At 40.9% G+C, this 13553-nt stretch overlaps 1 protein-coding gene across 1 annotated transcript in view; it reads right to left on the bottom strand.

Annotated features, from left to right (window-relative positions):
- Dnah11 (dynein axonemal heavy chain 11) overlaps positions 1-13553 on the bottom strand; it is a 261208-nt gene that overhangs the window by 116215 nt on the left and 131440 nt on the right. The window contains exons 45-51 of the mRNA XM_090332210.1: positions 11365-11538; positions 7407-7611; positions 5718-5883; positions 5011-5113; positions 3534-3773; positions 1431-1592; positions 1015-1208 (exon numbers count right to left, since the gene is read on the bottom strand). Coding sequence (XP_090188336.1) covers positions 1015-1208; positions 1431-1592; positions 3534-3773; positions 5011-5113; positions 5718-5883; positions 7407-7611; positions 11365-11538 — 1244 coding nt within the window. The remainder of the gene's footprint in view (positions 1-1014; positions 1209-1430; positions 1593-3533; positions 3774-5010; positions 5114-5717; positions 5884-7406; positions 7612-11364; positions 11539-13553) is intronic.

Here is a 13553-nt window from a genome sequence, read left to right as displayed (position 1 = left end):
CCTCTTTAGAAATCCGAATACAGGTTTAACATCCTTTATTCAGAATTCTGCAATTTCAAATACTTGAAATCCAGAATTCTGAGAAAATGATACATCTGACTATTTAAGACATAAATACAGTCAGAAAGAAATACACTGAACATGTTACATATAACTGCCTTCAAATTATGGACAAATGAGAAGTGATGGTTGTTGTGATTAGATTTGGTTCACTTTCTCCAAATATTTCACTATGTCTATGTTTATATTCCAAATCCCCCCCAAAACTCCTAAATCTTCAATACTTTGTAATTCATAGAATCACCTACTTTATTTCTCAGCCTGACGTACCACTTTTTTTTTAAAAAATATTTTTCTTGCCAGTTTATTCATGTACCTTTAGCCCTAACCTGTAAACTCTATCAGAGAAAGGATGAGAGGTGGTGCTCATGGTTTCAGCATCAGCACCAGGGACAAAGTGTTCCAAGAAAGATGTGGTGGCATGTAACACATACCCTGCATGAGGGATCTGGGGGGAGCAGAGTCCTTGTGAGTCATGCTGAACCCCAGGAGAGTCAGCTTTCTTTCATTTTTCTGCCAAGAAAACATGCCCTTCTTTTTTATGTTCTAATTTGCCCACGTACTGAAGAAACTGGCTGTGTTTCTCTCTGGCATACAGTAGGTACTCCATAAAACCTGATTAATCTCTGAAAACCATTTTCAGTCTTGATTCTCCCCTTATGAACCATGTGATTTTGAATAAATTGCTTGTATTTCCCTTTCTTGCTATTCTTATCTACTGGGACTGTGATGGAATGAAATGAAATGCAATCTAAGGTGCATGTAATGGTACTTCAGAAGCGGGCCTGTAAGGAAGAAACATCCTAGTGATGCCACATCATAGTGATATGTAGGTTTCAGTGTGCTATGACAAACAATAGGTAAGAATGGCTCAAGTCACTATAATCAACCAGAGAATAATCATGTACTGTTAGTCATCTTGTTTTGGGGAAAAAATATCCTGATTCAACTCACACGTGCTGCATGGCATCTTCAAATAAGACCAGGTGCATGGCAGCATTTAACTCATTGTAGTTATCCAATGTTTCTGTAAGAATCGTCCTCAGCACATCCCAATCCTTCACTGGCATGTAACACATGCGGTCCCTGTTGTTAGCATAGTGGCAATAAATGAGGGGCTGTTGAAGCAGTGCTTGGCAGTTGATCTCCTACAGGACAAGGGAGAGAAGTGGTCAGACACAGTCAGGAAGACCAACCAATCGATCCTTGAGCATATAGCTGGAGAGAATGTCCCCAGTTCATCCCCTACATTCTTAGATGTTGGCTCTTCCCAAAAGGAACCACTTATCCACTGCCATCTCTAGCCTCATCTCCAAGGCCAACTGGTGCCAGACCAAGTGGTGACACTGACACTAAGTGGTGACACTTACTTCAAAATATTTACACGCAGTTTCCAGCAATTTTTTCTGGAACAAGTCACCATCTTTTCTATCTACCAATTTGTCTCCATAAACACGGCAACATTCATGAAGCCACAGGTGCACTAAGTCACTCGGACCTTTTAAACACTCAGGAGATGCAAACAGAATCCCCTGTAAGGCAAGAATAAGAATTCAAATTATGATGACATTCGCAATCAATTTCTCTTTAATACCCAACGCTGAGACTAAAAAGGAGTGTGTGTGTGTGTGTGTGTGTGTACACATGTGTGTAAAAGTAGCTTTACCTTCTGATAGTCTACCATTATAAAAACTCAGCTTTTAAACAACACTTCATTAAGCACAGTCTTTCTGGAAGGTGCTACAAATAGAGACATGAAAGGAAATGGGCCATGTTATTAACAAGCTATTGTCTAATGCTATGGTTTTGTGGCAGATGTTGGAATGATCCTAAGAAAAGTTGTACAGACACAAATATGTCCTGGGAAGCTTTCCTACTTATCTCCCTGACCGAGAGACAATAAGAAATAACCTTCCAATTATATTGACAGTACATGGTAATCACTTAGTACCCATTTTAAGGAGTTCCAGACTTAGAATTCTCTTATAACTTAGTAATAAATACTGACCATCTTGCCTGCTATTGTTTGGGTCTGGAATGTTCCCCCAATGTCAACACAGTGAAGGTTGTGTTACCAGGTAGTACTATGAAGGAGGCAGTGCTATCTTTAAGATATGGGGTCTAGTGGGAGGACTTTAGGTTCCACTGGGGGAGTGCCTTTGAAAGGACCTGACTCCTTTTCTCTTTCTTCCTCTCTCTCATATTCACTCATTTATTTATTTATTTATTTATTTATTTATTTATTTATTTATTGCCAGTCCTGTCTTGAACTCAGGGCCTGAGCACTGTCCTTGGGCTTTCTCAAACTAGAGCTCTACCATGTAAGCCACAGCACTACTTCTGGCTTTTTCCAAGTAATTGAACCTGGTCTTTGTAAATGCTAAGCAAGCACTCTACTACTAGGTCAAACTCCCAGCCCCCTTGTTCTCTCTTTTAATCTTCTCTCTTTCTCCCCCCTCCCTCCACACACCCACCTACCAAAACATGAGGTGAACAGTTTGGTCTACCATGCACCTCTGTCAAGCACAATGTGCTACCGCAGGCCAAAGCAATAGAGTCCATTAGTCACAGACTAAAACCTCCAAAACCAGAAACCAATCTTTCTGCTTCAAACGTGACCATCTCAGGAATTCCTTACAGTAACAGCAAGGTGACAAACATGCCAGGTAAGCAAGGCAAGGCAATTTTCAGAATCAAACCAAAATTTTTCTGTTTTCTTCTATTATGTGCATAAAATCACACACAAATGCTTTATGCAAAGCATGACCAATTGCTTGTCTTATTTGGCACCCAATACAAAAAGCACCCACTCCATCTACTGGGCAAAATTTCTTTTTTCTCCTTTCTTCCTTCCTTCCTTCTTTTCCTTCCTTCCTTGTATTTCCTTCTGTTTCTTTCTTCTTGTTGTTGATGTGGGGCTTGAACGCTGGGTCCGGCACTGTCCCTGAGCTCTTTAGCTCAAGGCTAATGCTCTACCACTTGAGCTACAGCACCACTTTGGATTTTCTGGTGGTTAACTAGACATAAGAGTCTCATGGACTTTCGTCCATTATGGCCCTTAACCATAATCCTCAGATCTCAGCCTCCTGAGTAGCTAGGACTACAGGCATAAGCCACCAGTGCCTGGCCCAAATTTCTTCATTTGCTTCTATTCCTCCTATGGTTCACATGCCTCTGGATTTCATGTACTAAAACTTCATCTTCACTGTAGTATATGTTACTAACAGGTGGAACTATTTGGAAATAATCAAGTCAAGAGGGCACGAGTGATCTCATACAGGAAACTCTAGTGTTTGGTTCTTGTGCCCTTCCATTGCTTTTGCCTTTGGAAAGAAATAAAAAAGTTATTTACTTCAGAGTATAAAATAAAACACAAAAACAACTGCTAAATTCTATACATGAATAGCATTAACATTTGCCGTAATGACTCCTTTACTTGAGAAGCATTTCATAGAGCAGAGCAGTGAAGGTACCTGGAAGACACTTGACAGGTCTCTCAGGTTAAAGATGTAGTGGAATTTAATGGCAGTTGGTAAGAAGTTCTTTGTCATCATCTGATGGATCGCTATTGTTGCCTGGACCAAAGAGGGGCCACTTTTGAGAACTGATGGACCAAACACTTGCTGCTGCAAATGGAAGCTATAGATGTGGCTGTAGATGGTGGTTAGTGCATCCACGGAGGGAAAGTTGAATGCAAACACTGTGAAATGTCTCTGAAAAAACAAGCAAAGGAAGTAAGCAAATAGGAATACCAGAACATTGCAAAATGTGGCTCCTCCCAGTATCCGGCCCCATAGCCATGGAACTTTGAAGCACTTTTTCACTTTGACCAAGGCTTGTCCAAGTGACATGACTGAGGTGTGGAAGGTGACTCTGTAGTCACCATCAGTCCTGCATGTCTGCACCTGTTTTCTTAAGCCCCTGGACTTTCTAGGCACTCTGAAAGGTTTATCAAGGTAGAGATTCACAAAAAGCACAGCTGGTCCATCTCTGCAGTCAATACCATGCTAGATTAGCTAACAGTCAACCCACAGACATTCAATCTGGGACCCAAGATGTATAGTCATATAGCTCATCCCAACTGATTTTAGACAGGGAGAAGGCAACTGCTGGGTGCTGCTGCCTCTGGTGGGTTGGAGGTGGGCGGGCAGGTTGGTGTCACACTATTCTAAAACTATACACAGGAAAACATTATGTCTATATGTTTATAACAGCTTTGTGCCTTACTGCCAAAATTCAAAAGCAACCAGGCTGGTTTCAGTAGGGGAATGAATACACTATATGTGTTCAATGAATCAGTTCCTATGATTTAGAGAAATGATCTGGCAGGTGGCAGTATTAGCATGCATGTACGTTCATGCATATTCACGTGCACACATACATACACTAAGAAATGATCAAGCCATTTAGTGAGATGTCAAGCCAAGTGGAAGAAGCCATCTAAAACAGTATTTGTACCACATGATTCTAATGATATAACATTCAAATAGTTATGGCAAGATTATGGAGACAGTAAAAAGTTTATTGCTTAATAAACTAATGTCCAGAATACAGAAAGGTCCTCAAATTTAACAATACAATCTTGATTCAAAAATGGGCAGGAGGCTGCAACAGACATTTCTCCAAAGAAGATGGAGAGCAAGCACATTCTTACCTCAGTATACACACACATGATTACCTCAGCAATTATAACTAATGTGAGACTCTACCAAATGAAATAATGTTGGTGGGGTGGGGAGATGAGAGACTAAAAGGAGCACTTTCAGTTAATTTTGCTCACAACTCAAATTTACTCAGAAATTAATTATGAGTAAGAAACAAAAGCTTATATGCCAATCTAAATGTCCAGTGGAAATCTTACTTTGGACTCTGAAGCATTAAGAAACAAGAGATAGCATGTCAAGAGTGGCATCTGAGGGGTCTGGCAGAGTGCAGAGCTGCAGGCCCTACCTGCAGCCTCGGGTTGATTGTGAAGCTGCCCACCATGGGATTCATGCAGGCCACATACTGACAGTTGTGGATCTCTTTAAGCACCACCTTCTGTCTATCATACCTGAAGGACAGAAAAGAGCAAGTTCAATTCCAAAACTAAGACACAAAAACAATGCAACCTGCAAGTTCATAAACAATTCCATCATCAATTATGGTCTGACCTTGAGGTTAAACTTGTCAATCATATTTGTGGGTGGGGAGGCATCAGAAATCTGAAGGTGACAGAGCTCCCAAGATGCCAGGATCAAGTTCTGAAGCTCAATCAATAGAAACTACTACTGGCTCATTGATTCTCCAATGGAAGAGAGAATGAAATTCTCTTTCTGAATACAAAAGTCTTGTACCCACAATAAGACTCAGTGGGTGGAGCCTGTCCTGTGTTTGAAGTCACGGACTAGAAAGTTCAATACAATCAAATGCTTACATTCTCCACAAGGCTAAGCTTTGTATGAGCAATTTATTGAGAGTTCATTCTTCTTTAAAAAAAAAAAGGACATATTTTCGGGATAGTTATGTTTCTTTCTCTCTAGGTTACTTTCCTACCAAATCTCTGAAGTACATAATGCAATCCAAAATGAATACAAAGTAAATCCCAAGGTACTACAGGAAATGTTCATCTATTATCGTAATCAGATTGGAGGAGAGAAATAGAGGGAATTGCCTACCAGTGTCCGTAATCAATGTGCTGTCGAATCAGAGTGTGAGGCTGGGCAGTCCCGTAGGAGTCCACTTCAGGCATGTTCATGTCATCAATGAAATAAATCAGTTTTTTCTTCCCTGCTGGACCATAGTTGCGACCAGCTTTTTTCTCTAGAGGTTTCTCAAGGATTCCTGAAATAAATATACATTCTGTCTACACATGACTAGCAGAATGTAATATCTCTGTCTTTAAATTCCTTTCCTCTTGATTCATTTGTCCCCTGGTATCAAATATCACTTGTCAGCTCATCAAATATGTTCTACACTTTTCCTCTCTCCAACGTGTGCTTAAGCTGACCCCTCTATCCTAAAGCTAGCTTGTACTCACACCACCTCAGCAAGTGTTCAAAAGCATGTGGACAACTTGAGCTCTTTCTAGTTCTCATTTTAATAAGCTATCTCTAAATCTTGTTGATAACTACAACCCTGCTGCAAATGAGCTAGGTCCATTCATATCATAGCTACATCATTTCTTCAGCTGCCGAATCATAGCCTAATTCTTCATTTACAAGTCTTAAGAGGATTCTTTCTTTCATGTCTATGAATGACTACCACCATAGCAAAAACATATGCCCAGCACATGGTCTGATGAACATAGTATTTGCTAAAGAAATGAGTTAAATAGTGCTGTCTTTGCTTCTAGATACTTCACACATAAAGATACATTGTTTAAAAATTCCAGAAAGTCACTGTTGGCTGAGTTGATATGAACATGTAAGAAAGTTTAGTATTATTCTTCACTGATACAGGTAAGAAAATCACACACATACACACACACACACACACACACACAGAGCACACACTCCCTCTTGCAGGAACCTATATTCAGAGAAATTCAACAGTTTCAATAAGCAACCAAGACTAGAGTTTTACTGTCTTCCTTTCAGTCTAACCCTGTGGCTGCCAACATCAGCTTTCACATAGTTCCCCTCTGCATCCCAGGCCACTTCCACATACCTCCTGACTGTGAGAAAGCCCCAGACCTTGTGCTTCTATTGAGGATATTGACATTTATTCAACTATTTTATACTTATTCTTAAATACTATTTTTGAGATTTAATTAATTTTTGTTCTGTTATTAACCTCAATACAGATTTAATGTATTTGTTCTAAGTCAGTCCTTTCATTCAGTTTTACCTGCACAGTGTTTGGCTTCATGAAATCAAGTAAAAGTAACCAAGTGATTTGGAGGTAACATAATATAGAGGATGGAAGCCAGAACTGGTGGCTCATGCCTGTAATCCTAGCTACTCAGGAAGTGGAGATCTGCAGATTGTAGTTCAAAACCATCATGGGCATGGAAATCTATGTCTCTTATCTCTGATTAACTACAAAAGAAGCCGTAAGTAGAGCTGTAGCTCAAGTGGTAGAGTGCTACCCTTGAGAAAAAACAAACAAACTCAATGCCCAAGCCTTGAATTCAAGCCGTTTTAAAGAGTAATAATCAAAGTACCATCATATATAAAATAAAAATCTAAATTCACAGTAACAATGAAAAAGTCTGTTTACCCAGAATAACAAGAAGTAAAAATCCAGCTAAGAACTGAGCAAGCTGTGGATAATGTAGGAGAAGCAGTGTTCTCTGGGCTGTATGCTGGCTCCAGCCTTAGCATCTGCTGCTCTCCTTTCTGGTCTGGGAATGGACATGTGCTTACCCTGCAAGGCCGCGGATGTGGTGTAGTAGTTGAAAGGTACCCACGACACTATATAATCTGCAGAGAGACTGGCAAGCGTGTCACGCACAAATGCTGTTTTCCCAACTCCTGCATTTCCTACTAGCATGAGAGGTTTTCCTTTCTTAAGCAATAACTCGGTGAAGTACCTAACACGAGTTGTCTCTGCTGTGTGAACCAGAACAGTCTGAGGGAGGAAAAAAAAAAAAAAAAACAATGTGTGTAGGAAAGACACAAAGACACACACAGACACACAGACACACACACAAATTTCACATGGTCACTTGAAAATTGAGATCCGAAGAGCTTTCAGCCCGATTTAACATCCAGGAAGATAGAATCCACTTGATTCTGAATTCAGACAACACAGCCTCAGGGACCAATGGAGGCATCCCAGTGCCATAGCCAAAGGAAGACAACTACTTCATGTACCCCACCACCACCCTGTCCTCAACCTGTTCTTAGACACCAAGGAACACAGTGGCATGCAACCAGGTGTCCTTCACTCTTAAGCAGCTGACTGAACACCTGAAACATCATGCCACATGTGAAGTGAATGAGATTTGGAGCAATGCCTTGGCCCAGGGAAATGAAATCCATGCTAGAGTGGAAACAGACCCGTTTAAGGGACAACAGTGACTTTGCAGTGGAGTGTTCACAAATTGAAGACATATTTGGAACTCCATATGCACTGCCTTGAAGTTCAAGGCAAAACTAACCAAGTCGCAGCAAAAGCAGGAGACCCTATCTGAAAAAATAAACAAAAGCAAAAAGGGCTGGCTACACCTTTTAGCAAAAACTCTACACAATCTAAAGCTTACATCTTATACTTTGAAAATTGGCTACTTATTTTTTCATATTGAGTACTATTTCACAAGGGATTTGAAATAGTTTAGAGAATAAAATGAACATGGATAAATAAAATTTAGACTCAAGGAACACAGATTAAAATCTAAGATGAAGACAGAGGATAATAGATGAAGACAGAAAATCAAATTTTACTCAATGATTACTATAGTAGACAGTTAACATTTGGGTGTATTTCCTTTTTTTTTTTTGCCAGTCTTGGGGCTTGAACTCGGTGCCTGAGCACTGTACTTGGGCTTTCTCAAGGCTGGCACCCTACCACTTGAGCCACAGAACCACTTCTCGCTTTTTCTATGTGTGTGGTACACCAAGGAATTGAATCCAGGTCTCTGTGAATGCTAGGCAAGCACTCTACCAGTAGGCCAAACTCCCAGTCCTTTGGTGTATTTCTTGGTGATCAAACTTAAAGGGGATTGGGGAACCACTTTTAGGATCCTACTGTTCCATAAGCAGTACAAACAAGCGAATAGCATTCTTCCCAAGCTGATTATTGTATGCTGAACAGAACTGTCTTTTTTTTCTAGTTCCAGGACTTGAACTCAGGGCTTGGGCACTATATTTGAGCCACAGCACCATTTCCAGCTTTGTCTGTGTATGTGGTACTGAGGAATTGAATCCAGGGCTATGTGCATGCTAGGAAAGCATGCTACCACACTCTCAGCCCTCAGCTGAGTATTTTATGGATCACTACAATTTTTGTCGTATTAACACTTATCTGAAAGTTGCCTTTGAACTCAGTGATATTGCAGGCCTCCTGAAAGGCAGACTGTTCTGTGCCACACAAAATAGTCCTAGTCCAGATTCTCTTCAATTTTTATTTTTTCTTGTGCCGGTGCTTAAATTCAAGGTTTTACTTTCTCATTTGACTTGTCTGCGTACTAGTGCTCCATTTGAACCACAACTCCAGCCTGGCTTTTTGCCAGGTCATTTTGGAGACACAGAGTTAGACTTTTCTGCTTCAGCAGACTTTGAGCCACAGTTTAATTTTTTATTCTTTATTTATTTAGTCTGTTACTCAGCTTTTGTGCACAAGGCAAGTGGTTCTACCACTCTGAGTCATAGCTCCACTTCTGGTTTTCTGGTAGTTAATTGGAGATAAGACTCTCAGACTTTCATAGCTGGGCTGACTTTGAACCACAATCCTCAGGTATCAGCCTCCTGAGTCACTATCACTGCTATTATGGACACACAAGGCACAGGATAAGGTGATCTTCTCCTCAGTTCCAGAGAATTAACACATATCTATGATCTCAGTGTGCCAGGACTGCCTCAGAGCCAGGAGGGCTAGATGGGGCCATAGGGGTGTAGTTGCCACATCAGGTTCAAGGGGCAACACTGCCACCTGAGTGGGCCCAGAGAACAACACGAAGCCAAAGAGGATTATTCTCATATAGGAACAATGTAATTGATTTTCTCTACCAGACTTTGAAATTCGAGGTCCTGTGGGTACTTTTTGCTTTCTCCTGTTTAGAATAAAATGTCTATCCTATCGCTGTACCCTACTACATTTTTTGCAAGAAATAACTTCTCTGATTTTAAGGTTGGGAAATAATTTTGTCTCAGTGCAAATTGTGTATCAAGTGGTACCAAAACTTGCATTCTAAGATATTAGATATATTGATTTAGAACTTGGAGTTGATGCTACAATGGGGTAAGACTTTTGGCCCGCAGGACAAGTAAATGGCTTTTTCAGGCTAGAAGGACATAGGATTCAGAAAGTCTAGAGGGCAGCATGTATATGAGCTGAGTTTTGTCTTTTCTAAAATTTCTATGCTGAAGCCTTAACTCTTAGTGCTCTGGTGTGTGAATTTGGAAACAGGGCCTTTAAGAGATGCACAAGTTAAAATGAGGCCACTAGGATTGGACCTAATTCAATGTAACTGATGGCCTTGTGAGAAGAGAAAATTGGGGCACAGGAGGAAGTAGTATCCAAGGAGTCACACACAGAGAAAACCATGTGGAACACAGTGAGAGGTAAGCTAAGAAGGCAGGCCTTAGGACACATGATGCTTGCAGACTTACAGCCCCCAGACCTATGACAGAACATCTTTCTACTGCTTCAGCCACTCCGTGAATCATACCTTGTCATAGTAATTCTAACAAACTAACATAAGCAGAGGAGACAGATTTGAAAACATCAACACACTTAGGGAAAAAGGTGAAGACTCGAGTCAGGCCAAGAACACCAAGGCGTTGATAAATGCCAGCAGCTAAGAGGGAGAGTCTCACAGCCCTCAGAATGAACCCAACCCCTTTAACACTTTGAACTTGGACTTCTAGACTCATGGTAAGTAAATACCTGTTTGTGGTATCCAATTTGAGCTTCTAGACTCAACCTATGGAAATAAATACTGTGGGTTTTCTCTTATTTGATGCTGTCTGGTTGCTGATACAGAAGAAATTATCTACACTGTTCACATAATTCTATTTAAAGTAAGTTCAAAATCAATCAAGATGATTTTAATAGCTGGTGGGTCATGCCAGTAGTCCTACTCACAAAGTTGAGATTTGGTGGATTTAGACCACAGCTGTCCATAGCTAGCAAAAGGCCAAGCTTGAGGCATGACTTAAGTGGTAGGGTGCCAGGCATGCACAAGTAAGTCAGATGAGAGCTTGAGGTCTTGACTTCAAGCTATGATATGGGCAAAAAATGTTTTTCGGAATGAAATATAATAGGAAATAAGGCTATGGTGGAATAAGATGATAAAGAATAATTCACTCTAGAAAAAGGTGGTTTATGCCTGTAATCCTAGCTATTCAGAAGGCTGAGATCTGAGGATCGAGGTTCAAAGCCAGCCTGGGCACTAAAGTCAGAGAGACTCTTATCTCCAATTAATCTCTAGAAAACAGGAAGTGGGGCTGTGGCTCCAGGGGTAGCCTTAAGCTGAAGAGCTCAGGGACAGTGCTCAGACCCAGAGTTCAAGTCCCATGACCCACAAAAAAAAAAAGCCAGCTCACTAAGAATTTTTGCTATATGTGAAACAGGTCAACACAAAGATTTCTCCGTCTGTTAAGAATGAAGGTAAAACTCTCTGAAAGAAAGGTTGAAATTGGCACAGTTCTATACACCTACCTGGAGAGGCGCATCTGCATCCATAGTGAACTGGGGAACTTTGTCAGCCCAAGGCAAGAATTTCTTGGTCTCATGGTCTAGATAGTAATCAAAGATGGTTCCCTGGGATGGAAACTTCACTGCTTTCATCTCTTTATGCCACCACCGACTGAAGTCAGCTTGACAACTGGAGAGCTAGAGACCAAGAGAAATGCTTACTTATACACTGAAAGTAATTATGAAATCTCCAAACCCTGCTTAACATGGTGCCTCCAAGGCGCAGAGCCAAATCACAAATAAAACCCCAGATTATGGAGGAACTCGTCAGACAGACAGATGGATAGATGGATGGTTATAGTGAGCAATCCTACCATATAGGATGATCTGTCACTGGCCTATGGCCATGCAGTACATGTATACAGAAACAATCACCTGGAACCAAGGTCAAGTTGAGTTTTTGATCACCCCTCAGGTTTTCAATTTAACGATGCCATGACACAAATTTCTGTACTAAGAAAGACAGGACAGTGGTTATCTATGCTGGTGTAGATTTTTAACCAAGGTTTGCACCAAATGGTGGAAACATGAGGAAAATAAGAAGGCTGGCAGTATTATTAACAAGCCTGGCAACATTATTCAACTTTAACACCATGCTTTATTCCAAGTTCATGGCCTCCTGGCCCTGTCTCTGTGTGTTCCAGTCCCTGTGTGTTCCAGTCCTGGGGCATAAACTCAGGGTCTGGGTGCTATCTCTAGGCTTTTGTTTTGCTGATGCTCTGTCACTTGAGCCACAGACCCAATTCTGGCTTTTTGGTGATTAATTAGAAGAGTCTCATAGATTTTACTGTTTGGATTGGTTTTTGAACCTCTATCCTCAGATCTCAGCCTCATGAGTAGCTAAGATTATAGGTATGAGCCACCAAAGTTTGGCCTCCTACAAATCATTATGGAAACATTCTAAATCCTATATCCCACACAGAGGTAGTGGTGGAGAATGGAAAGTGCTTGGCTTCCAGCAGGAAGAAGCCAAGACATCTGGCTGAAAAACCTAAAAAGACCAAATCTTGTCCTCAGAGAATGTACAGAGGCAGCACACAAGCTCTCTGGACTCTTACCTAATGAGAGTTCAAACCCCTTGTTGCTAGACTAGGATGTCAGAAAACAGAGAAAGAAAAGCAGCTTGTGAGTGTCAGTATTAATCTAAACCCATAGGACAGCCTGTCCCTGGCTATATTCAACTCATGGCTGGGCTTAGTGATTCCTACTTCCATAGGATACCTTGGCCAGCCTCTCCCACAGCCATAAGATGGCCTGGCCTAATCAATTTTGGTAAACTCTAGAACTGTGTGTATATATGTCTACTGCCAGACTTCAGTTCTCATTTTTCCCAACTCATGCTTTTACTTAGCTGTCCCCATGTCCTCAGATTGTGGCCCTCTCTAAGTGCTGGTCTAGGGTACTCCCAAGTAACGACAGGTGAACAGCTGCAGGTAGACCGGCAAATCAGCTATGACATGTTACCATTTATGGGCTCATGAGGTTGGGCTCATTTAAATTATTTTTAGATTGGTCACTGGAATATTTTATCACCGTTTAAAATCTGGCCTTAAGCCAAACCATAACAATGTGTTCTGACTAATTCAAAGACTATCAATCACCAGGCACCATTCTTCTTAAACAATATCCGTTAGTTCTACTTTACATCAAAACTGGTGGTGAATACAGGCACAACGTTCAATGCACAGATTTGAAAATGGAGCCATAACTTGAGGGGATGGACAGGGTTGGGAGAGATAGGGAGAATGATGAAAGGCTGACATTAATCAAGATGCACTGTACTTATTCAGACACACTGAACTGAAACTCCAATGCACAACTAAAGATAATTTTAAAAAACTTATAAAAGCTTAGCATTATCAATTATATACTAAAGAACATTTTTATCAAAAAGGTAAGTCACTACAAAGAAACTGGATGAGAACTAAAATTATGTATACTATATTATGTATATTATAGGGGCTGGGAGTTTGGCCTCATGGTAGGGTGCTTGCCTAAGATGCACCAAGACCTGGGTTCGATTCCTTGGTACCACATACATAGAAAAAAAGCCAGAAGTGGTGCTATTGCTCAAGTGGTAGAGCTCTAGCCTTGAGAAAGCCGAAGGACAATGCTCAGGCCCTGTGCCCAAGCCCAGGACTGGCAAAAATAAA

Source organism: Megascapheus bottae, chromosome 5 (genome assembly GCF_031878675.1).
Source record: "Megascapheus bottae isolate mThoBot1 chromosome 5, mThoBot2.hap1, whole genome shotgun sequence".
Lineage (NCBI taxonomy): Eukaryota > Metazoa > Chordata > Mammalia > Rodentia > Geomyidae > Megascapheus > Megascapheus bottae.
This window is presented reverse-complemented; position numbering and strand designations above follow the sequence as displayed.